We start from the raw sequence: 26,741 nt of genomic DNA, 5'->3' as shown, positions 1-26,741 counted from the left end.
AAAGGAAATCGATCTTTTTTGTTGAAACGATTAGCGCTAATTGAACTTGTGAGTTAATGGGACGTTTCCTAGTTTGTATTATTGGCGCCCCTCGTTGAAGTTGATCCAAACTGTTTCTCGAGCAGGCCCGTTTCCTTACAAAATAGTATTGTGCTTTCTATTAACCGAGATGTCTTAACACTATTCTATTAGTCTAACGGTTAACTTACCATTGTTCATCACAACATAGAAAGCCTTCAATGTCGTCCGATAATGATAGTAATAATAACTGTAGAGTCTGACAAGGGCATAGCTTCCCGAAACCAGAAATGCAAATGGTTCCTTTTGACCACAAAAGTACGTACTTTGGCCATTACCAGTTGCAACTGAACCAAAACTAAAATACGACAGGAAGAAACAAAAGTAACCAATTGTATTTGACTATTGAATTCAACTCAGCCTACAGCATCGTCCACCGCCTTAAAGCCCTGACCAAACGGACTCGCAAATACTGAGAAGCAGGTTGAAAACTTGGGTCTACTTGCGACTCCGTTTGACCAGGCCTTGCGTGGACTTGCATTGACTTGGGGTGACCAGCGGTCACTTTGGTCGATATCAAATTTGCACGCAAGTCGACGCAACTTTTTCACCGTTTGGCCACCCAACCCAAATCAACGTAAGTTGACTTATCATCAGCCAATGAAACACAGGTTATGTCTGCCTTGAAATGGGGTTTTTGCGACTTGGGTGTACTAGCGAGGAACCTTGCGAATCCGTTTGGCCACCCACCGCAAGTATCTTCGCAAGTTCAACTTGCGGCTACTTGCGACCACTTACGAGTCCGTTTGGGCAGGGCTTAAAGGGCAATGGAACTTTCAAGAGCAACGAATATACGATAGTGGTTTAACAGTGGATAGGTGAAGAGGCAGAAATCAAACACTCGTGAGTTCGCAATAGAACGCAATGCTTGTCTGCCGCTAGAAATCAATGGACTTTCATTTTTTGGTTTTGATAAAAAAAACCATCCAGGGAAAAAATAACTCTTGTCGATTCCGACACATTAGAATGACGCAGAATCTTGCTAATTAAGTAGGTAACCATACTGGTGTATGGTGAGATTGAAAGAATGTTATGATTGTTGGTCTGGAGTGTATACAACAATTTTGAAACAAAGGGCTAAACTTCTCATAAAAAAACTAGTGCGAGAAGTACCTAATAAGTCGTTATTGGGTTTTCATACTCTTCATGGTTTGTACGTTTTTGCATTTGTACGAAGCGTTTATATTTTGGTAGCATAGGTGAATTTAGGTCAGTTCTTTTAGTATTGCTTCCGATCACATGTTAGTCTAGCTTAGTGGTAGGTTTGTGTTCTTATAGAGAAGTAAAACAATTTCGTGAACCCAAATCTTGCTGATATTAATGTCTCAGGGGAGATTCTGGAGACATGATGCACGACAGACCTTAAAGACAAAACATAAGATTTTCGCGTTCGCCGGGTATTTTTGGATTCATATCACGATTGGCTAAAACTAGTGCTAACGCGTGGGAGTAGGATCATGACAACAATGACAACAATCAAAGGTTCTTACCTGCAATACCGAGTTTGGAAATGTTCAACAATTAGAAGTATACTTGAGTTCATTAACGGTGACTGGATTTCCCAATAGCAATATCCTGAATAGTATGTGCCCATTGCATTGATTTCACCTGTAGTACCATTGAAGGTCCCTCCACAAGCTGTAAAATGAAATACGCAACAATTAAAAATTTTTTTCCCTCGTCTTGGAAGCCTTTACAACGCCGAAGGGCAGAAGACCGCGCTATTTTCCATTAACAATGTCTTTATGCACCCGTTTAAATTATAATACTAGATCTAAGCATAATATTCGGAAACCATCAGCTCATAGAAGATGGCGGCATTTTACCACTCTAAAGTTTGTTGCAGATATATGGAACTCCTTAGGCCTTACGCTTAGAGAATCGCCAACCATAGAGACATTTAAGAGTGGCATTTTCAAAGCCGAACTTTGATTTTTCGTTTAATGTAGTAAGTACAATGCATAGTTTTTTAATATTGTCTCTTTTTGTTCTTATATTTTTAGTTCCGTATAGTTATATATTAGTTTATTAAAATTCGGTTCATTTTTCCTAGATTTGCTTTTGTTTAATCCTAATAGAGGACCACTCTGTAAATAACTTTGTGATGTAGGCCTCCTCTTTAAAGATTATTTATTATTAAGAGCCATGTATATTTGCATGTTTTGTTGTTATTAAAAAAGCAAACGAAAGCACCAATATATAATACTATAAATTGTATAAGCTAATCACGAGAGACCTAACTTAAGTATCTGATACAAAAAGTTCAGACGCGAAAGATAAAAAAGGCGGACATCAAAACAGAAATAACGTGAGCAGGCGGCGGGAGGGGGGGGGGGGACTGCGAGCGCAGCTTCTAAGGCCTGGTTACATTGATTTCACTTTTGAAGGTCCTTCCACAAGCTCCAAAATTAGATGTACAAAAATTACAAAAAATGTTTCCCTCGTAGTGCTTGCTGGTAAAACAGTTCTATTTAATTTGCACATCAATTTTCGTACACTTTGTAAAATTCACCGAGTCTTTACGCATCTTTAATAACGTGGCCAAATTTTTCAAAAGATGATTCCCTTGGTTATAAATTTGAGAAATCTATCCTAAGCAAGCCCAAAAACGCCAAGAATTCCGCAAAAATTTCGATTTAAGGTTTTTTTGTTTATACAAAGTTAGTATTATCATTTATTCTTATCAACTTTTTCACTAGCTGTTAAAAAGAAGTGATACCATCGATACTCAAAAAACGTAGTGAAGTACACATGTAAACCAAGCTACAGATAAATGTCGAAACAATGTATTGCAGGTACTCCAACTTAGACTTAGACAATTATTTAAGTGCAACTAACCACAAAAACTTTTTTTCCTTTAATGAAACCTACTAGTTTTCCCATCAGTCAGCTAAAAAATTATCTCGATTGATAAAATCCCCGCGTTTCTACAGGCGTTTAAAGTTGTGCTTTCTGCTGCCATGAATGAGCATAGTGGGATCTGGGTCGGGCTTCTAGTGACGTCATTGAAGGACATAGCTGAAAACAATCAAGACAACTTTCACACTGGGTTTCGAGCGCTGCCAAAACATTTTGCGGTATTTGTGCTTCATACTTTGGACGAAACTTTTAACTGAAAGTGTAATATATAAATTTAGGCCAGCCTAAAAGCGTAGCTCCTGGGCCGGGTTGTTCAGAGCTCGATTACGCTAACCCAGGAAAAGGTAGAATTTTGATTTGAGTTTTGTGACTTTGCAGTGAGGTCTTCTGTATACTGTTTGGCCTTCTGTTTTGAGTTTTAATAATCACCAAATACACAAAACAAAGCAGCAAAAAACATTTGTATAAAAGAAAAAGTTATAATTCGGTTAACTTTAATCCTGGGTTAGCGTTAACCGGTTTCCGAACAATCCTGCCCTGTTTTCAACAGGTTAACCTGACATGAGCCCGCGATCCAATCGAAAACCAGCACTTGTCAGCAGTCAACTTCAAAAAACACGTGACCTTGATGAGCTGTAAACTTGAGCCTGCGATATGGTCACGTGATACTGGTCAGCGGATACCTTGTTTTGACAGGTGTCAATTGATCATAACATGGATGTCCAATATCAAAGAAGTACAGGTAAATCAAGGCTGCATGTCTCTGTCAACCTATTATTTGGAGTGTGGCCGCCATGTTGCGCGACTCGGTCGTCGTCGTCGCCGTCGTGCGTACGCGCCCACGAGCATTACCACTAGCCATGATAACCATGAGAAAATCAACTCATGGGTTTCCTTTCCTTACCTATATGAGTATGGGGCTCCGCTTGGCGGCCCTTCGGACCGCCGGAGCTCCGCTAAAATGGGGTTGACTAGCCTACACGACTCATACGGTTCGTGACATTTGTCGTTCTCTGTTCGGTCACTCGACCTTTTTGTTGCGTCACTCCTGTTTATGAAGGGCACCTTACGTTGTGTTACAAGGAATAATTTTTAAGTAGAGTTGAGCCGTTAGACCGTCGTATGTCAAACTTGTAGATGTCATAGGTCTGCATGATTTCCGCTGTCATCTGCATGTCGCTTCGTCGAGTTTGACACCTCTGTAATTTGCCATGTGCTTATGCATTGTGCTAATCCTTTTATGTCACATCTGGTTCATCCAAAATTCATGTGTTATCCATTTTCATATGTTTTTAAAATTATTGTTTCCATGGAAATATCGATTGCCATGAAATATATCATCACCAAATTTCAATCTATTTTCAATCTTTATATTGATCCGGGACAACTGGTAAAAAGCTCATCGAAAATGTTTGGAATGGTCCAGTAAAAAATGTATCCAGACAATTTAATTAAATCCAGCCCTTTAGGTGAGGCTATAAATTAATACGACATTGAACATTTTAAGTGTCTGTTCTCACAGGATTGTTGTGCTTAACTGGTTGAGTATTGTTTTAAAAGGGGGAGGGAGAGGAGAGTTCAAGCTACAGAAAACTGTGGTGTTTTACCCCAAATCTCGACGAGAAATCCCACAAAATGGGCTAACATCATAACGTGACAAAACATAGGCACGCAAGTACCAGCATTGTGATTAGGCTAATCCAACAAGTTTAGTTGTGATATTCGGCAAAAAAAGAATGTTTCACCTTAAAAAGTGTAATATTAAGCCTAGTTTTATCAAGGTTTGATTTGAACAATTTGATAAGTAGCTTTGTTTATAAGAACTTCAATGGACCTTTTCCCGTAAGACAGCTAAATTATGCCGTCTGTCATAGTACCTAACGGTGAAAGCAGATTGGTGAGTAGTTTTTTTATGGACCTTTATAGACTCATTTCATAACAAGAACTAATATAATTCTATAACACGGTCTTATTCTGTTGCCAGCACTGATCAGATTAATTATAGTTTCTTCGGTTTTGACATTCCAAGTAATATCGATTTTAAAGCCATCTAAACGAGAAGACACTTTTGAAGGTGAAACAACCAGACATCAAAAAGAAAGTATAAATTTTATAAGAGGTCTCGAAATCTGCAGATTTTGGGAAATGTTCTTGTCACATAACCCTTCCCAAGACCTGAGAGCCTTTTTGGTGACAAAAGAAAAGTTACAGAAAAAGTAACTTTCTGAGAGACGTAAAATTTACCTCCCTTAACTGTGTAATCTGTTTAAACAACGTACCGTCCCATTTCGTAAACGACAATTCGATTGGTTCTTTAAGAAAACCCCTAATGTGATTGGTTTTCGATCGCCCTGGAAACATTCCCCCTTCCTCCCAAACTGTGTTGATTTTCTTATTTTTTAAGGCTACACAGATCACGGCACATAAAACACTCAGCTACACCTAGCTAATTCTCAGGTATGCCACTTAAACTAAAAGAAACAATATACGAGCGACACATAATAAGCTTACAAATCCTGACAGGTGGAAGGCAGACCAGTTGGCTGTTTACAATCGTGACCGAGAGGCAGAACTTGAGTTTACCGAGAAATAACTCAAGCTAAGTGGTACTAAGTGGTAAGAGCGGGACGTAGCCCGTGAACTCCGTATGTCTGGGCTAACTTTGGCTATATATTGCACAGGCATAGTTGATCACGAAACCAATACAACACAAACTGAAATTAAGAAATAAGTAATGGGCAAATTAAGCATGTCCATACAGCCTACCAACCTGTGCTCTCATATGTTGTACGCAAAGGACCCTCTCCAACAGATGTTCGACCTGCAACTTTGATTTCATAAGTCGTGGCCTCCGACAGACCTGTAATCCTCAATACACGGGTACTTGCGTTCACTTTGACAGTGGTGAAGTTCTCGTAGGAGCCATAACGTCTATAATACACGACGTAGCCAAGAAGAACTCCATGAGTATCTTCTTCAGGTATAGGAGACCAGTTAACCTCGAGAGAGTTGAAACCAAGATCGTATCCATACACCCATGGAACATAACCGGGAACTAAACGATAAAGAAAAATTCCGTTTGATACAATTGTAAACACAAGCTCTCTTAATAAAAAAAAGAAAGAAAGAAAAGCAATAGTTTGTAATTAGGGGAGCGATGAGCGCTTAGCCACAAACTTCTCAATAGACACCATGGATTAATTAAGGCAAGTGGTCAAATAAGCAACACTTGTAGGTTGATTGATCGATACATATACTACCAGCCTATATCAGTTGGTGTTGAAATAACATTTTAAAGCGAAGCAACAGTGTAATCTACCTATCCTTGATTTTAACTGATTTGATTTTAAGACTGAGATCCCATTTTATTAATTATCTTCAGTATGCTAAGACCTAGTTCTTAGGAAAAATTAAAGAATTTTAGAACCAGCTTAACAGAAAACAAATGTTTAAGTGGTTTTTAATTTCTCAGGAGGTAATTAAAGTGGTTAGGACGTGGGCTTTCGAAGGTGCCAAGGCGGGGGAAGTCTGCAACTCCGTTCAAAACCCAATAACAAGCTTACAAGTTTTTCTCGTGTTCTGCCAACATCATGCGTGGGTTTATTACGCCGGTAAACTCAGAGAAATAGTGGTCTATTGCTTAAATATTTTTTCCGATTGCCCCCTTTATCTTCAGTTTTTCTCACTTCGTGCTCACCGCTTTTACAAGAAAACAGGATCTACTCGCAGTTTAAAGATAATAAGTTACAAATACCAAAATTACATACCGCCCTCTTTCGTGCGTATGTCAGTTTTCTCGCTGCTTTTCAGTGTTGTTACATTAGTTACTCGATCTTTAAGGAGAGCAACAACCTTGACTTCGTAATTGCTGTAGGGTTTCAGATTGCGCACCATGGCATTGGAAGACGAAGCATTTTCTACACTCAGCAGAAGAATGTCACTGCTACCTCTCCGTATGCAAACAGCTACATAACCATATATGTCTGTGGAATTTAAGCTGCTAGTATTCAAAGGCAACCAACTGACATTGACTGCTGTAGAACTGATGTTGCCGACTGTGACATTCCAGTCATGTTGATAGGAAGCTAGAAAATCAACAAATATGAAACACGTTGTTTATGTAAGGAAGTAATTTGACCACAACTTTTTAGTTCAAAACACTATAACCTTCAGCTGATACATGCACAGTGCAAACAATTAGGGCTTAATTTAACTTGTGAATTAATCGGACCTTTTCCAGTTTGCACTTATGACGCCTCCCGTGGAAATTGAACCCTAATTGCTTCTGGAATAGGCTCGTTTCCTTACAAATATTGGTGTTACCTATCTACCGACATGTCCTACCACTATTATATTATCAGCCTTACGGTTAACTTACCCTCTATGCCTGTGTTGTTCTTGACAAAATACAAAGCCTTCAATGTTGTGTGATAATAATGATGATAATGGTACACGTAAAGTCTGACTTGTGCATAGCCTCCCTGAGTAAGAATTGCAAATGGTTCATTTTGACCACAAATGTTCCTACTTTGGCCATTTCGAGTGCTAACTGAACCAGACCTAAATACAGCAGAGAGACACAAAAAAAGTCCTCTGAAATTGATGAATAAATTCAATAAATTCCTACAGCCTTGTAGAATAGGTCACGTTCGATATATCAATATTCTAATATCGATCCGAGGCTTTTGGGTCAAAATTGCAAATTTTTTAAGTTTCCTTTGTCTTTCAATACCCAACAGAGACTTGGATACAAAGAAAACACCACCAAACGTAGAAGTTTGCCCTAAAAGCCTCGTAGCCATGTTAGAATGTTAATATATTGAACGTGGCCTATTTTGACAGGATTTATGACAAGTTACGTCTTTACAGCGAGGACACTCGAACACACGGTGTATTCCGTATTTGCCTGAGACAACGATTCTTTGGGTACTTGGGAAACCTTTTCCTTTGTCATTCTGCAGTCTCCCGGCTGCACTTTTTTATTGCAGACTGTGAAGGTAAATGACCAGGGGGAGAAATTCCATCTAATAACAAACACTGCTGAAGCTCACTTGTATACATACTTGGTTGACATAATTTCTCTGACTCCAAATATTCAACAACATCTGCCGACGTTGTAATTCGAACCGGTGTTTTCCGTGGTCAAGCTACAGACGAATTGCTCTCGTCATAGAATTGAATAACTTTATCGCCCCCGCAGGGTTTTGGCCCAGAGGCCAAAACCCGATCTGGACCAAAACCCGAGGAGGCACCCTAAGATTCCCCGCGTGTATACATACAAGGAATCTCAAAAAAAAAATAAGAAATGTATTGGTAGTATACGAAGCGTTCTCGATTTGATGAAACTAGGCGCGCACGGTGGTCTCGGGTAATGTAGGGCAAGGAACGCGGGCTCACAAAACGGCTGGAAATCGAGCCTACACCTGATTCCCAGGTTCTTGCAACCACGAGTTCCCGTTTCGCCGTCTTCTAGCAGCATTTCAAGGTTCTTGTAACCACGAGTTCGCGTTTCGCCATCTTCAAGCAGCATTTCAAGGTCTCCCAACCACGAGTTCGGATTTCGCCATCTTCGAGCAGCATTTCAAGGTCAAAAATACACTCCAATTACAATATGCAATATGGCCTGCATTATGACGATTTTAGCGCGATCAAATAAAGTCGCTTCGAAATGGTCGAGGTTCTCATCTAGGACAAACTGAAAACGATTTCAAAGATCCTGAAGATGGATTTTGGGAGAAAAATAACTCAGAAGGTATCGTAAGAAATTCTGAAGTATACTAGAAATTCGAGGTCAGTGTGGCATGGTTCAATTGCAACTAAATAGCTAAATACCCTTCCGCTCGCCAGTTTTACCTTTGACATCTCGTTTATTCGGAACGCTTATTTGTATTGAGTAATCTTACGTGGCGTAGGGCTCATGCGTGGGCTGGGTGACTTTGCAGGGATCCAAATGTAAATGTAAATGTTTTGCAGCATTTTCGTTGAGGTAAAAAAGCTTGACTCTAATTTGCATATATAGTGACTGTAACGCGATACTTCTGTTTACGTCTCAGAAAAAAAAAAACGACTTCCGTTCTGCTTTCGAGATACGTTTGCTCATATATCAAGACAAATGGTTTGTTTCAGCATCAGATTGGAAAAGCAGAGTAGTTTGACTTAATTTTTTGTTTCGCTATAATTTTTTAACCTTTTTTTTTCCTACAAAGTTCTACTGAGTGAAATTTTTATAAAAGAAATATTAGTTGCCATGAAGGGAACCTATTTTTTTTTCCCAGAAAAGTACTTTTTGCGTCCTTTCTAACGAGATATGGTAAACTGCTCTGCTGTAAATGCTTTGTGAGAGTATTATGTAAAGAATATCATGTGATAGAATGTGTTGGTTTAGTTAACTTAGTTGATTGTTTGGATCATATTCATGGTAAGATGCCTGAGTTACTGGATCAGTATGAGTGATAAAGTTTACAAAAATAAAATTTTTAGTCCATACAAAAATGTTCAATATTATTGCCAGGTTTTCAATCAAGACAAATAAAAGAAAGCGGGGGCAGATTTAGTGATAACTATTACTAGTTTACATATCCGATACTAACTGACACATTTTGTGCAATTTCTCTCGCGAAAACCCTTAAGAGTGCCTGCCTGTAAAAATCAGACAAATTCTTAATTTCGCGGCAAGGGTCGAAAATTCGATTTCGCTTATATTTTTATGGTAGATAGGCTAGGGCATGACGAAAACCACTGGATAGTTTTTTTGGCAAAATATCCTTTTATTTCAAAGAAATATGCAAATTGCCAAATTCCGCTAAAATCGTCATTTGACGCACCATTTTATTAACCAAGTTTGAGAGGCTCGCATGCAAAACCACATCATTCTTCCGTCTTTAAAACACTCAAATATTTTTGTGCGATGTTTAAATGTGTACTGGGTTGATTTTAGGGAATGTTGCGTTGTCTTTTTGGGTGCAAAATAATTAAATTTCGAAGGCATGCATTTCATTCACTTCAAAGTACTTCGTGAATATAATTAATTTTCACCATGTGCGAAACCCTCAAATGGATTAAGCTTCTGGTGGTTGAATCGCAGAAGGATGGTCTACAGATTCCTGTAAAAATTTCTTTGGGTGAATGATCGTGAGCGACGCAAGAGTTTTTGTTTCGCTCCCTCAGAAACGAAACGGTATTGTTTGCAGTTCAGGGGTGAACTATTTACATAGTGATTTGTAATATCCAATCGGCAGAGTAAAGTTCGTAATTGTTAATGTAAACACGGAGGCAAAATTTCAGCCAAAACTCGGTGCATGTCGTGCATCACAACAAAATGTGTTATTTGCAACATTTCAGTGAAACTCTCGTTTCACGGTATTATCTTACACAAGAAAACTGCGAACTGGACTTGATAGCGACAGTGAAAAAGAAATAAATTTTCGAAGTAGAGACAACGCCACACCACGCGATTTGTCCACCAATGCGATATTTTAAGCCGATCCAAGCAGTTAGTTTTGTTTAGTTCAACAAAGATGGTACTGTTTTCCGTTTCAGAGTGATTTATTGACATAGTGAGTATGAATGCGCTTGTAATTGACAACGTAAACATGTTCAGCAAAAATAACTTCTCGACAATAAATTTTATTTCGTGACACGGAAAGAAAAGGAAATTAAAATGTCATGCAGGTAGAAATAATTGGCGACTTAAATGTTCCCAAGTCTTACTGAAACGATGTATTCTAGAAAAACGAAGATATCTGTTTCCGTGCTTGATTTAAATTTGATTAGGATCACAACTACGGCGACATAACTTTGGCCAATCAGAACACTCGTCAAGGATAACAATCCCGCCCCTTTTCTGTGGCTTTTCACGGGAAAAGAACACGCGCTTCGTGCGTTTGGACGATACTACAGATACGATATATTGTGGAAGGTAACTAATTCATCATATAGTAATTTAATTAACGTTGGTATATTGCAAAATAGGCACAATATGGCTTTTTATGAGGTTTTCTTCATATCGTAGGTGTCGACATTTTCCAGATTTAGTTGAATTTCTCGAATTTTCCGCCACAATTCCAGTAGCTTTACTTAAAAATATGAAAATTTGTATTTCGACATACCGCGGCATTTCAAGAGCTGGTTGCCATGAAAACGCCCATAGCATTTGTATTTTAGCTTCATAATATTCAAACGAAAGTGGAGGAATAATTGCACAACTGTCGTCACACATGAGTCGTCCCTTTTGAAAAGAAAAATATACTGCGTCACTGACAACGAAACGTAGAGCGCCGCATCCATTCGAATCAAGGACTGCCCGGCACAGAAATGGAAAAATTATGCTTCAAATGCTTTTGCCTCTTGGCTTTATTTAGCCTCACACACAATACTTTGAATTTCTGAAAAATTTGGCGGGGCTGTGCGGCCCGCTTCCCAAAGCACTTACCCTATTTAAGACCAAAGTCTGAGATTTTTCTAATCTATTTATGGCCTGACCCTTAAATTAATACCCTGTTTCAGACCTGCCGTAGTTCTCTAGTTCAGAATGATGTTAAAGGTATTGTGAGTGGCTTTAGTTGCTGGTCTTATTGCTAGTGATGGAAAAAGTAGCTTCTGCTAAAAATCATACCTAATTCAAGTCTAGAGTGCAAAAACCATACCCAGTTTGAGACCAAAATGACCAAAATCGATACTCTACTTCTGACTAAAATATCTTAAAAAAACATGTCCCTTTGACGCTGGACATACTTATATAGCCGATATAAGGGAGCACTCCCCCTCCCCTAGGGCAGAGTCAAAGTGAGGTATCACAAGTAAATACATTTCGAAGTGCGTTGACTGTAATAACTGATACATGTGTAGTCAACTTAAATTAATTAGCCCTTGCTCTCTTACAATAGGTTAAGTACTAAACCTCACCTGGACGAAAAACCCCAGGCTCTGGCAACTGAGCAAATCAGTGCGGTGCAAAGCGGCACATTAGCACACATCCTTCTCACCCCAGGACTTCTCATGCACAAGATATCAAAACTCCAGCCTTTCTCAGACTTTGAATATCTCTCCGGAAACGAAACTCTATTTCTTTCTGAGAAATAGCTTCTTGTTCAAAGTACGTTAAAAATGCAAATATTTGACCATCCGTCGTCAAATTTCAATTTACGGGTTAGACGTATATTTTAGCATGCGCCGCATTACTTGACCCATATTAAGTTGAAATAGACACAGAGCTGATAATTAATCACACGGTCATGGGCCGAGCGCGGTTCATGGTTTACCCGTGGTTTTTTAGTTGTTTTTTTTTTTGGTTTTGTCGGTGAGCAGACCCAAACTTCCACTGGGCCAAATTTTGAATGACGCAACCTGCGATGTTTACTCGCCAAAAGCTGTTGAAACATTAATACAAGGACAATGTTACGGATATTGTTTTCTTAACTTTGGGTAAAATATATTTTCTTTTGGTTTTATCGAAGCGTTGGATTCAAAGGGAACATTAAATACGTGTAAAGAAGGTATTACGTCAGCCATGGAATGCGCTGAGGTTGCATCTTTCACTTTCGCTACGTGGCAAATAAGATCGTGTTTACTTTCCAAGTTTATTTCGCCAGAAGCGACGGTCATTAATTTATTTGCAATTTTGCGATTATTTCTTGTGGTTTTAGGCAAATGAAATAAATTCTTTGGCTGTTTCATAGGAGCGAGCTCGGTGATCAGAAGGAAAATTATATATTTGCGAGCCAAGCAAAGAACATGTCAGAACGTGCAAGGATTACGTCATTGGAAGGGAAATAACCACCGTACTAAAGATAGCCGTGGATAACGGAAGTCTTGAATTATGTGACTCGTGTGACTACTTTGCTAGCCCTTTACTCGTAGAAAACACCAATTAAATTTAATCATGACTTTTAAGAAAGAAAGCTGTTGTTAATAGTGTTATTATTGTATCGTTCATATCGTTCCTCCCCATACATATCCCGAAGAATGTTCCAGATTAAGACCATTACGTCATCCGAGATTTCACAACGGCTACGACTGATGGTGCAATAATACACTTTCTGTGGATCAAGTGATGTGATGTGTACGGTAACAAAAGAATCATCAAGGACTGCTTTGGAATGTGCACTGCGTTGCGACTGTAGTGGTAAGCAAACAGTTAAATTTTAAAAGCGCGGTTACAAGATCTAACAGATCTTCTTGTTTCGAAATGTTCTAGCCTCATTTGTTGTAAAAGGCAGGTCCAAAGCCGATTGGACGTGTTTCTAACCGATCTCTCACTATTCGTCGCATATAAAGCAGAAGTTTGCTTTTCTTTACACAACGTTAACGTCCGATGTACATCGCCTACTGCCAACCTATTATTGGTCGAATACCATGAATCTGTGACCATCTTTCGGCGCATATGATCATCACTGCATCTACGTCAAAAACGGATGAGTCATTTGTAGATGGTTGCTTGCTTTGCACTGCGCCAAAAATTACGTGTGATCGATTGCTGACCATTCCTGATAAACGTGTCGGCGCAGCACCATCTTACAGCTGTATTTGTTCGTCACGCAATGCTGTCACGACATACGCTGTACATCTTGATCTATTTTCGTATAGAGCACTCTCAGGATAAGTGAAACAATTTAATCATTGTTCATCTGTTCAGATATATATAATAATATGTGTATATTTATATAATCGTATTCTATAGTGTACGTGGCCTCGGTCCAAATCACCTTTGTTGTATGTTCTGATGTTTCAGACAACAGCTGATAAAGCTAGCGCCTGTACTCACTGCAATTTTAAAAAAAATCGCCATAAACAAATTATAGATCAATAAAGCAAGAACTAGCTGAGAGAAAAATAGGAAATCACATCGTGTCTAATTCGTGAGAAAAACAGACTAAATTTAATTAGTAATTACGCGAGTAAACAACCCTGGCCATGCCATTTTATTTGGCGTATTTTGTTTGCTTAGTCGTGAGGCATTGATATGTTTGTAACAGAAAATAGAGGACTGTTGTCAATACAGTCCAAAATTATTGTCAATAAAATACTGTAAATAAAACCCCTATTAAGCGTCCGCGGCCACCATTTGGTCGTTCCGATAAGGGTTTCTCTATTGTCTTTACCCCTATTAAGCGGCCCCTCAAAATTTAAAAACTTTGTTTCTGAAAGGTCGATGCAGATAAGAGTCTGAAATTGAAGGTGACGAGTAACAATTCAAACACACGTCTATCATGATTGTCTTGAATTGACTCAATGTTCACCTAGAAATTTAAAACCCGAGAGTGAAAAATTAAATATTCAAGGTACACCAAGCTCTACTAAGCGACCAGCCCCTATTAAGCGGTCACCACCCATTTCCCCGAGGGTAGCCCACTGTATTATATGTAAACCAAAAATAATTGTACAGCGCGAAAAGACCTAGGTACAAGTTTAGCGTTACGGTATTACGCATAGGTAGCGGTGGTCGAGTAAAAGATGACAACAGGGGCAATGGTAAACTATTCATTCTTTTCATTTCTTAATTTAATCTCTTCCTACTCAACAAGATTGTGTGCTCCCAGTGGTTCCAAGCTTTACGGTGCCTTACGTATTAGGGATAGAAATTGTCCTACCCCTACCCCCTAAAATGGGATAACAGCATTGCGTGACGAAGAAACAAGGAACCGCTGCAAGCAAGGATTGAAGCCATCAAACCATGATGATCAAACGTAAGATTTTAGTGTAGTGCAAAGCAATCAACTGTCTACAAATGATTCAGCCGTTTTTGACGTAGATGCAGTGGTGATCATATGTGTCGAAAGAGGGTCACAGATTCATGGTATTCGACCATTAAAATAAGTTGACAGTTGGCGCTGTACATCGGACGTAAACATTGTGTAAACAAAAGCAAACTTCTGCTTTATGCGCGACAAATGGTGAAAGAAACACGTCAAATCGGCTTTGGACCTGCCTTTTACAGCAAATGAGGTTAGAACATTTCGAAATTATCAGCTCTGTGTCTATTTCAACTTAATATAGGTCAAGTAGTGCGGCGCATGATAAAATATACGTCTAACCCGTAAATTGAAATTTGACGACGGATGGTCAAATATTTGTATTTTTAATGTACTTTGAAAAACTCTCGCGTCGCTCACAATCATTTACCCAAAGAAATTTTTACAGGGATCTGTAGACCATCTTTCTGCGATTCAACCACCAGAAGCTTAATCCATTTGAGGGTTTCACACATGGTGAAAATTAATTATATCCAAGAAGTACTTTTAAGTGAATGAAATTACATGCCTTCCAAATTTGATTATTTTGCACCCAAAAAGACAACGCAACATTCCCTAAAATCAACTCAGTACACATTTAAACATTGCACAAAAATATTTGAGTGTTTTAAAGACGGAAGAATGATGTGGTTTTGCATGCGAGCCTCTCAAACTTGGTTAATGAAATGGTGCGTCAAATGACGATTTTAGCGGAATTTGGCAATTTGCATATTTCTTTGAAACAAAAGGATATTTTTCCAAAAAGACAATTTAGTAGTCTTTGTCATGCCCTAGCCTATCTACCATAAAAATATAAGCGAAATCGAATTTTCGACCCTTGCCGAGTTATTTCCATATTTATGGACAGGGACTCTTAATAGTGTAGCTCAAGCACTCTTCCCCGATACACTTGTGGAAGAAATTTACCACTGTCGGATATCCCTTGCTGTATTTTGACAGCCAATTTACATTCACCTTCGCCGAACAAGGATGGAAAATAGGTGCTCGATGAGAACGTGAATCCACGGCCGTAGGTAAGTGGATTAGGAATCTCTGCAGGACCTGGGTTTAATTCAATGTCTCCAGATAACAAAAGCTTCTTTTCTGACAAGAGATAGTTCTTATTATCAAACTGAACTCGGACAAATACTCTGGATAACATTTATAATTCCTACCAGAAGACCAACACTTTTCTTTTTCAAATTTTGTTTAAAAAAAGTCGAGTACAAAAAGACTCTTTTCCATGAGCAAGCTTGACAATCCATAGTTCACAACTGGTAGCCACAGTGAATAAAACAGATGAAACGGGAACGTTTTCTTCAAGAAATGTTGAATTCTGCCTCTTACTTTTCTTCTGCGTTTAACTGATTTTAAAACTTCACGTGGTAATCTAGATGTCTCTTAACTACTTGCAACTTCAGGTAGTTCTCACTACAAGGTGTTACACGATAATACAGATAGACAGGTGGTTACCATGGTTATTTAACTTTCCCTTGACTGCTAACTGTTGGCTTTTTTATGGTTATGAATATCGGCAAATTCTCCCCTCACATTCCTCCAACCTTAGCTTGAAACTCTCCTGAGTCAAGCAATTAAAAATGAATATCCAGGAACGAAACAGTCGCTTAGTACCTGATTTAACATGTAGAACCAAGTCTAGCATAAATACAGGTGTTTTGTAAATTCTTCTTCGGTTACGCCCCCGGTGGTGGGACGCCGGATACCACTATCCCGTATTGGTTACATTCTGGTTCCGTTCTGAGGTTCGTTAGTGGATTAAACCCTTTTGTTGGACCCAAGTACTGCGTATTCTCTGTCTTCCCGTTGGATTGTTTTGCTGTAACAGATCCCGAAACCTCTAGGAGTCTGACAAACTCCGTCGCTGCAAGCGTGTTTCCCTCTGGATTTTTGTAACAAGGATAACAACTTAAGCGGCACAAAAACTTGTTATCACAGAGGAATGAATTACCGCGAACAGTGAATTCGTGATTTCTGTGCCATTTGAGTCGCCTAGTGATGTAACCGGCTTGATTGCAGATTCTTTTCTACATTGCGAAATACTGTTTTAAAATTTGAGTGCATGGCATTAATGTCCTCTGCATCACAAGCAACATTAGGCACCCTTATACGAATTGCAAGGACTGGAAGGTCAAGACGGGAACGGCAGTGGACGCGGGAAACTTTCGCGTGTCGTGTCGTCAATAGAGACCTTACGCAACAGGACGGGTCGATGTGGACGGCGACCTCAGATCGCGCGAGGACTGGGCTGAGCACGCGAGCAATGATGTTGCCGTCCTAAACGTAAACAAACCTTACGCAACACAACACGACATGGAGACGACTTGAAGCTAAAATGGCTACATTTAGGGAAGCAAGAGAAGCACTTTTACTCGCTAATGACCTGAATTTGATTGATGACGAAGAACTACTGTTGCTTTACGATGTGAACACTTCGAAGAACCTCGAAATCCCGTACTGGAAATACGACAAATTTGATCTTGACAGTCTTTCCGACGACGAGTGCAAAAGCGAATTTCGCTTTTTGAAACATGACATATACGCTTTAGTCGATGTGTTTAATCTTCCGGACAAAATCACTTGCCCAAATCGTTTTTCCGTGTACAGCGATGAAGCACTGTGTATGCTTTTACGTCGATTTGCGTATCCGTGTAGATACGAAGACCTTGTACCGCGTTTCGGAAGACCTGTTCCCCAGTTGAGCATGGTGGTGGGAGAAGCGATGGATTTGCTTCATGTGCAGTTTGGACGTTTACTCTCACGTCTGAACCAACCGTGGCTGTCTCAAGCACAACTGGCTCAATTCTCTGAAGCAATCTACCGGAAAGGAGCGGCCCTTGACAACTGTTGGGGATTTATAGATGGGACGGTTCGACCAGTCTGTAGGCCTGGCGAAAATCAAAGAGTACTTAACAATGGGCACAAAAGAGTCCACGCAATTAAGTTTCAGAGTGTTGTTGCGCCCAATGGACTTATCGCAAACCTTTTTGGTCCCGTCGAGGGAAGAAGACACGACAGTGGGATGTTGGCGATGTCTGGCCTTCTACCGATGTTAGAAAACCACTGTGTTTCCCCAACTGGCCAACCACTCTGTGTGTATGGGGACCCTGCATACCCACTGAGAGTCCACCTTCAGGGACCATTTAAAGGCAATGCCTTAACACCGCAGCAGCAACAATATAATTTGTCCATGAGTAAAGTAAGAACAGCTGTGGAGTGGGTATTTGGAGACATTTTGCAATACTTTACTTTTTTAGATTTCAAAAGGGATCTCAAAGTTGGACTCAGTGCCGTAGGCAAAATGTATATTATTTGTGCCTTATTAAGAAATGCCCACTCATGTCTTTATGGGTCAAATACTTCCTCGTTCTTTGGTGTCGAACCGCCTTCATTACAGGGTTACTTTATTTAAGATATTATTTCTAATCAATCAGTACCTGGGGACTCCCATATGAAATTGATTGGAATGCTTGTCATCTCACTTGCATGTACAGTAGGGTGCAAGTCTTGGATGTTGTCTCAATTGGTGATAAACCACAAATATTTTCAGCTATTTTTTAGGATTGCAAACAAAGATCAAATTAAGTTCAAGCAACATCCGGATTTGTCTTCTTTAAGGGCATGGTTTATTACAGACAAGCAGCCTTATTCCTTTCATATGGGAGTTACCCAGGAGAGTTACCCCCTGGTCATCAGTAAAAAAGAAAGTCTGTATACGAGCCTAGTGGCCCATCAGGCCGGAGCTGATCTCGGTTTCTGTAGCATGAAGGGACTAGGAGTATTTCTACTCCCCCCTGGATGGGATGCTAGTCCATTGCAGGGTTACCCCCAAGCAGTAAATTCGCCGATACCCATTTATACACCTGGGTGGAGAGAGACTCTACGAGAGTAAAGTATCTTTTCCAAGAACACAACACAGTGCCCCAGCCAGGGCTTCAACCCGGACTGCCCAATCTGGAGTCCAGCACACTAACCATTAGGCCACTGCGCCTCCCACCCTGGCCATTAGTTAAGCTTAATACATGTCAGTTTGAAGAATTTTTAAGCCATGCTGATTGTAGGCTTTACAAAATGAAGCATCCATTCTATTTGTTTTGAGGAAGTTTATGGACTGGGGACACAACTGAGTTATGTCAAAAACTTAAATGTTCTCAGGTTTTCCTGTAATTTAATTGCAAAACATTGGTGTTTCATTTTTTTTGCTGTCAGATTTGTGGGTTTAGTCTTTTCAAGAAATAACAAATGTAACAAACTGGAATTTCAAATCGTTTACCAGGCATTTCTTTTCTTATTTCATTGTTTGAGGAAAAGTTGTACAAGGTTGCTGCTGTGGGAGTTAAGTTTTTGCACCCCCCCCCCCTTCCCCCTTCTGATAATGTTCATATGAAGTAATGGCATAATTAATTGCAGAGTGTTCTTAGAACCATAGTTGATTATGAAATGGCTTTGCTGTTTCGTTAAATGCTGCGATGTAACAGTGAAATGAGCATCAAAAAAGTTTGATATTCAACTTGTCTTAAATTTCAGTGTGGCAAGACTATGGTTTGCCAGATTGAGAGTACCCCAGACACTCAGCCCCTTCCCCTGTACGTAGAGAAGGTTTTTCTGAACCTAAATTCTTACTTAAAGGGTATTTAATTCCCTTAGTTTTTTTTAACTTTTCCCCTATTGGAAAAGTTTAATTGACAACATGATGAAGGTTTTTATAAGGAAATATATATTTTATTGTATAAATATGTGTTAAATAATGATCACAATGTTCAGAAGCCTTTTATGTGTATGAATGGCTAAAAATTATGAAGGTGAACTTGTTCTTAAAGAATATTTGAAGTTTAAAGAAAACACCAGTCTAATGTCTAAATCCGTAAAAAAAATTGTTACAATAGAGGATGAAGACACATTCAAAGCATTGTACAATATTACTTTTTAAACCTTCAAATTATTAATATTAATTAAATAACTGATTCACATTTCAACAGACATTCATGTTTGTGGTTCAATCAAATCATAAAACAATTGCATGATATGAACCAATAAAAATGTGTACCCAAAACAAACCTTATCCATGTCTTAAATTATACACTTATTTATTAATTTTTTCAATAAGTGTCATGAGAAGTTGATTTTGAAGCTGCTGCTGCTGCTGTTGTAATTGCATTTGCTGCTGCTGCTGTTGTTGCTGTTGCTGTAGTTGTTGTTGCATGAACTGAAACATCTGTAGTTGTGCAGATTGTTCATCTTTCTTAACTTCCAGTTCTCCTTTCCTCAGGTCAAATTCCTTTTCAGCCTTTTCTCTCAAGTACACAAGGGTTTCCGACCCTGATGCTCTCTTTCTGGGTGTTACTTCACCGTCCTCAGCCTTTCTTTTCTTGGTCTCTCCAAGTTTCTCCATGGAACGCTTCCTCATCTCTTCTGCTTTTTTTCTGTCATTTTCTTTATTTTTCTCGCCCTGTTCTGAATTCTCACAAGCCTCCCTGTCGCTCTCCTCAAATCTCTCAATAATCTGGTCAAGCAGCTTGTCCGTTTCTGACATCTCGGGTGAAATTCCACTCGCACTTTCCTCTTCTGCCATTCTCTTCTTAAATTTCTTGGCCAACAGGGCATACCTGTCTCTCACAGCTCTTTTGTGTCCAAGTTGATTTCCAAATGCTTCAGTGGCATTCAACCTTTCTGTGATATCTTCCCATATCTTTCCTCTCTCCCTTGTTGAAGCCTTGTACTGGTAAGGTTCGGACACAACTATTTCTTGCAATAGAAGTAGATCACATTCTGTTTTCCACTCCATCTTTCTGTTCTAGGTTATGAAGAAACAAACATGTTGAAATTCTTGGTTTTTAATTATATAAAATGAAGATAAGAGGTTGATTACTTCACATGCAATGGTCTTTGGGATCAGAATTTCTTTTGCGAAAGGCACACTGCATTATTTTTGAAGAGGATTGAAGTACAGCATGTTGGCCTTATAATTCCGGACACTTTTTGCAATAACCACAATATCTTACCTCAACAGAGCATTAACAGAGTTATAGCAAGGGGGGTCCTGGGATGCCCATGACCCCCTTTTGTGAGATATTTTTTTCAGTAAACAACAAGCAAACCTTTTTATCCAGGTGGCGAAAAGTGCGAATCCGAAGAATCAACATGCCATAAATTTTTTCTAGTGCTAGGTAATTATATACTCCATTTTCAGGAGTGAACATCTGCAGTGGACTATGTAAGTACCCTGGGCGTGACATATTGTGACCCCAAATCCTAGCATTACGCCCCTGATTAACGAGCGGAAATTTACTCACAATGTAGCTTTCACTGCTGGTAAGTAAGTCATGAAGTTTTATCGCCTAAACCTGCTTGGTTTCTTAGTAATTACGGAAAAAGTTGGCCAAATTCGGTGCCCTAATATTTCTGACGATCGATTCGCTTCGATATAAATACTCCCTTTTTCTTGGAATTATTCTTTTCGATCATTGCAAAATACGTCTAATAAAGTCAAATGAAAAAAGATTCACTTAAAAAGTTACCTATTTTCCGAAGCTTAAAGCATTTTCTTTCGATTTTAGCGAAGAAGTCATCAGTGTAATTCGACGTGCGATACGAATCACAGAAAACTTTTACATACCTCGACAAAAAGTTGAATCTTTCTGTCTAAACGGAGCCCAACTCAGCCACGAAACGAAATAACGAAAGCAGACTAATCAACAAGTCTTCGAAACGTATCGTTCAGATTTCTTTTTATCTTTACTACGAAATACAGTATCGTAAGAGTGGAAGTGTCCGTAAATAGGGCAACATACTGTACAAATGTAATTTATATTTCAAAGTTGGTTTACAACAAATAAAAATATATCCCGCACTTACACTGCTGAAAACAACTCTCAAAGGCAGAAAAAGATTACTTTACACCAGAATTGTAATTCGGACGATAAAGATGAAACAGAAACTGCCATAAAACTGTAAAATTACAGAGAAATAACTTAGAAAGAAGGAGAATTAAATTTTCACAAATAAGCCAGTCTGAGCACTTCGTCATGCGTTTACAAGTAGGCTTCATTTTCGTTTTAAAAAAAGTTATTTCCATATGTACAAAGGCTGGTAACTAAACAGGTAGACTGTTTCTATCGTTCAATCCAAAAAATTAAAGGTTAAGATGAAAATAAATGGATAAAAATACTCACGTTTTCCTCAGAACTTCAAACTCCTTGTTTTCACGTCGTGAACGCTAAGAGGACGGCAGTGATAAACCGGAAATGGCGTCAAATAGCTTACGAAGCAAGCAGTCACGCACGTCACACAATGAAATTTTGCCGTCCTCTCCTTGAGCCGTCCTGTTGCGTAAGGTCTCTAATTTTCGTATAGGACGGCGACGTCAATGACTTTAGCTTCATAAAAGTTTTTCATAAAACCAATGACATCCCTTTGAGATAGTAGAGAAATATTATCCAGTTAAGTTTAAACGATGGTGAACAGACAACAAGGAACTTACTCTTGTTTATATATGTAAAGCAAACCTTCCTGATCTGTCGGTATTTAATATTGAAAGAATCCAGAATTTCCATGTGAAGAATTTATGTGAACGATCTATGTATTGACCTGGTTCAGATAGCTTTTTGTCAGCAGAGCGTTTTAAAATCGATCCTGCCTGTACCTTAAACAAATATTTATAATAAAACAAACATTACGTTGAGTTCCGGGTTGTATGAAAAAATGAAATAAACATCAATTTGCAAATGTGCATTTTATTTGCTCGATAGCTGTTTTGAAGGCTCGTAACAATCGTATTTCCAATCAAAACCTTTCGGAAACCACTCAAAAGCATGCAAGATCATTTGAGAACAATGTTTTGGCACATTCGCTGATAGCTGTACCTGGTAATATCAGAGAAAAATAGAAATCTTTGTCTACTCAACAATTCGCGTCACTTCGAAGAACTGCAATGTCACACGTACGGTCAGCGATCACAGATCATAGTCATTGATAATGCTCCGTAACGCTGTGCTTCTGCTAGTAAATTCGCAATTTTTCCTCCGTTTTGACAAGCAACTCCCTCTTACGAGCATTGACAGGTTTGACTAACCGAAAGTCTACCGACAAATCAATCGTGACTAATCTTCACATATTTTGTGCCTCTCAATCGTATAGTCGGCCATTCGGGCATCAAAAACTTGACAGATTACTTGAAGTTAGGGATAAAAATTGTTCTTACCAGCATAATTAGCAGGCCCGTAGGCATTTTACGTTCGAAAAATAATGTAGTCGAGACGCGCCATAAAACACTTATAGAATATTTTCCCGCCACCGTTGTGATTGGACAGCGCCTGAAAAACGAACAAAGAATTCTCATGTAAACTCTTGGTCTTCGGCCATCGCAGCTTCATTAAAAATATAATCAAGCGAACACTCCACGATCGGAAAACGAAACATTTCCAGGCCCCTTCGAAACATGATCACTCTTCTGCTATTGCTGATCACCTTAAAACAACTGGTCACAACATCAAATGGGACCATTTTGACATTTTGACGTCCGGCAAAACTGACTACCATTGTAAGATTAAGGAGACCTTATTTATTCAGGAGTTGCAGCCAGCGTTGAATGCCAATGTCAGCAGTGAAAAGCTTTTACTTTATTATGAAAGCTTTTCCATTGTTTACTTTACAGACAGTTTTCGTTTGAAACGTCTTAAATGTCTACTGCAGATGTTTTTAATTCTGTCTAGGTTCCAGACCCCCATTGATACAGTATAAATAGCTTTCCAAAAATTTTAACGGTTATATTTTTGAAAATGTATGTTGACAAACATACGAAACGTCAAGTTCATAAAATGCATGTTTTTAAAATGTTTATCACCGCTGTTTGTTTTATATTTTTAAGAGCTCTCATTGGATGAGGAAAAAATGCACCAAAAAGTCTACGTGTTCATGGTTCGAGTGTCCTCACTGTAATTTTCAACGATAATCACATGGCTTTTGCTTGTGGCTGATATAACGCCCGCTCTGATTGGCTAAGAGCGAGATCTGAACGGTCATTATGCAGCCGTAATGTCCACGGGCCGATTACGGATTACGCAAATTAGGAAGAGCCCGGCTCTGAAAATTCAAGCGCATTGAGACGATGAAAGCCGATTAAAAACAGTAAAAGAAAGTAAGTGGCTAAAAGTTTAGAGATTTTACCTTAATAAAATTTATATAGAAGTCGTTTTTGACTTACCAGCCGGTAACCTTGGCGGGCACTAGTGAAAGACAATCAAAGTTTGCCCAGTCTTAAGTAAAGCTAAGAGCGCTAGGTGAAAAACAACATCGGCAAAACTGTCATGTATCCCGAGCAGAACACCACGAAGAAAACTTTTGAGTCATCATCTTAGTCACAACAATTACCGAAATATTGAACTCCGTCACAGTTCTCGTCAAATAAATTCTCTCGCTTTAACACAAGCAAGTGTAAATCAGCTTCCAGGATCATTAGATGTAACCAATCGGGCGGTTTCTGTCAGTAGCAGTGTTTCTGATAACTGCAGGAAGCCTAGGACGTTCACAAGGATTGAAAAGTTCTTCCATAAATCCCGGAATGAAGAAGGCCAAAATATGTTGTCGAAAGTGAATGCGAAGATCGAGTTATTCTGAGCAGTGCATTTTGAAGCATGAGTATTTTCTTTCATGCACCGAAAGACCGTTGGTTTGGACTATTTTGAAGCACTTTGTCTTTTTTATATGCATTGACCTTTCGCCACAAAACTCGGAACCCCCCCCCCCCCCCCCCCCCCATCAACTTGTGGCACCACGATACTAAAATACCTTTTTGAAGCTGTGACAATCACTTTTCCCGTAAAGAAATGTGTGTTTTTTACGGAATACGTAATACAGTGGTGAGGTTCATTGACTGTGTAGTTTTGCCCTGGGTTTAAGACAATAAATGAATCGGTAAACGCGCGCATCGCCGGATGTAAATTGACGACCTCCGCTCGAATAATTTTTTTCCGTTCTTTAATTCATGAGCCATATAATAAACAACTTAATAACCTCGACCGTTCGGTCGTTACGGGAAAATCTCAAACCTCGGCATACCGTATTGACCGAGCGATAGCTCGGTCAATACGGCAAGACCTCAGTTTGAGATTTTCCCGTAACGACCTCACTCTCGGTTATTAAGTAGTTAATAATGAACGACGGCAGAGAATTCTGTGAAAGTGAGGCACAGACAGTCTGCAGGTAGCAAAGCGAAAAACAATTTAAACCCGCAATCATATTGGTTTATCACGAATTGTACGTCTAGAGTAAAAGCAAAATCCCAAGGTTTATGACCAGATGCAAAAAAACATGATCATATCTCGGGAGTGAAAAAGACAGCCTGTGAAAAAAGAGCTGCTCTTCTTGTTTGAGTGACACTACAGCGTGGAAGTAGGTTCACAAAAATAATGGAATAATTGAAAATTCTTACCAGCAATACTGCATTTGGAAACGTTGAACAACTAGAAGTATGCTTGAGTCCACTGACGGTGAATGGATTTTCAAGTAACAATCTCCTGAATAGTATCTGCTTGTTATATTGATTTCACCTGTAGTACCATTGAACGTCCCTACACAAGCTTTAATGGAATGCACAGAAATTAAAAGAACGTTTCTCCCGTCTTCCTTGCCGGTAAAAAAAATTCTTTAAAATTTGTAGATCAATGTGTGCACACTTTGCGAAACGCACTGAGTCTTTGATACACGCGTTTAATGCAAATTTAGTATTGTAAGTTGATATTACTTACCTTTTCACTAGCTGCTAAGAGAGAAAACGTTGTCAAACCAAGCTACAGATAAATGTCAAAGGAAAGTATTGCTGGTATTTTCACAACAGCTATGTTTGAAAACGAAATAAAATTATCACTTAGACAATTATTAAAGTAACGATTTAGTACACAACAGCTGACAGATATTACTCTTAAATCACTAAAGAAAAGCTACTAAAGAATCAATCACAGTAAGTTTGCCATACACCATTGTTAATATATTCACCCAAAATTCCTGTGTTACTTATTTTCATTTTTTTCTTATATTATTGTTTCCATGGAAATATCGATCGCCATAAAAATGTATTATACCAAAGTTCAATCTATTTCCAATACGTGGCCAAATTTTTTTATCGATCCGACCCAGGGACGACAGGTACAAAGCTCATCGATAATGCTTGGAATGGTCCAGTAAAAACTGTATCCAAACACCTTAATTGAATCAAACCTTTGGTTGAGACTATAAATTAATACTAAATTGAACATTTGAAGTAAGTGCTTGTTCTCACAGGATTGTTTTGTCTAATTGATTGATTAATTTCTTAAAAGACACATCAGGTGATACAAAACAGCGGTGTTTTATCACAAATTTCGGCGAGAAATCCCCCAAAGACTATAGCCCGCCAAAAAATGCACCAAATTTGCCTGATTAACTAAACCTGTACTTTACTATTACGCAATAGCCAAGCTAATTAACCTGTGACAGTCAGTATCAACACATCAAGTCTCTACCTTTTCATTAGATATATAAGAAAAAGAAACCGTTTAAGTGCTTCAACACTGCTTATTAAGAAATCGTTCATTATTAAACACAGCAATTAGCTACCAACCTGTCCTCACGTATGTGGTACGCAAAGGACCCTCTCCAGAAGCTGTACGACCAGCAACTTTGATTTCATACGTCGTGGTCCCTAAGAGACCTGTAAACCTTAATACTCGGGTACTTGCGTCCACTTTGACAGTGGTGAAGTTCTCGTAGGAACCATAACGTCTATAATACACGACGTAGCCAAGAAGAACTCCATGAGTATCTTCTTCAGGTATAGGAGACTAGCTAATCTCAAGAGAGTTGGGACCACGATCGTATCCAGACACCCATGGAACATAACCAGGAACTAAACGACAAAGAAAAATTCCGTTTGATGTAATTGTGAAACACGAAGCTCTCTTATTGGGAAAAAAAAAACACTAGTTTGTAACTAGGGAAGCGGTTAGCGTTTCGCCACAAAATTCTCAATAGACACCATGGATTAATTAAGGTAAGTGGTCAAATAAGCAACACTTGTAGGTT

General features: G+C 39.0%; 3 protein-coding genes across 4 annotated transcripts in view; 1 reads left to right on the top strand and 2 right to left on the bottom strand.

The window, feature by feature from the left end:
• LOC110043128 (uncharacterized) overlaps positions 1-26,741 on the bottom strand; it is a 62,588-nt gene that overhangs the window by 34,691 nt on the left and 1,156 nt on the right. The window contains exons 3-9 of the mRNA XM_089291474.1: positions 26,281-26,500; positions 25,114-25,261; positions 7,316-7,497; positions 6,705-7,022; positions 5,708-5,992; positions 1,569-1,716; positions 210-376 (exon numbers count right to left, since the gene is read on the bottom strand). Of these exons, the coding sequence (XP_089147600.1) occupies positions 210-376; positions 1,569-1,716; positions 5,708-5,992; positions 6,705-7,022; positions 7,316-7,497; positions 25,114-25,261; positions 26,281-26,500 (1,468 nt within the window). The remainder of the gene's footprint in view (positions 1-209; positions 377-1,568; positions 1,717-5,707; positions 5,993-6,704; positions 7,023-7,315; positions 7,498-25,113; positions 25,262-26,280; positions 26,501-26,741) is intronic.
• On the top strand, positions 16,904-19,741 carry LOC149110697 (uncharacterized). Its single transcript, XM_089292119.1, has one exon. It carries the CDS (start codon positions 17,020-17,022, stop codon positions 18,094-18,096), a length of 1,077 nt encoding a protein of 358 aa, XP_089148245.1. The 5' UTR covers positions 16,904-17,019; the 3' UTR covers positions 18,097-19,741.
• Positions 19,385-22,020, bottom strand: LOC149110696 (uncharacterized). 2 transcript variants are annotated; one of them, XM_089292120.1, is made up of 2 exons: positions 21,857-22,020; positions 19,385-20,478 (listed from the first exon to the last, which is right to left on the bottom strand). In XM_089292120.1, the coding sequence occupies exon 2, from the start codon at positions 20,467-20,469 to the stop codon at positions 19,768-19,770; it is 702 nt and encodes a 233-aa protein (XP_089148246.1). In that variant the 5' UTR covers positions 20,470-20,478; positions 21,857-22,020; the 3' UTR covers positions 19,385-19,767. The 2 variants fall into 2 exon arrangements, with proteins under 2 accessions (XP_089148246.1, XP_089148247.1); XM_089292121.1 differs by having other exon boundaries at positions 19,385-20,473.

Source organism: Orbicella faveolata, unplaced genomic scaffold (assembly GCF_042242905.1).
Source record: "Orbicella faveolata isolate gen_17 unplaced genomic scaffold, um_ofav_v1 contig_24, whole genome shotgun sequence".
Lineage (NCBI taxonomy): Eukaryota > Metazoa > Cnidaria > Anthozoa > Scleractinia > Merulinidae > Orbicella > Orbicella faveolata.
Note: the sequence above shows the minus strand (reverse complement) of the source record. Positions and strands in the feature narration are given on the sequence as shown.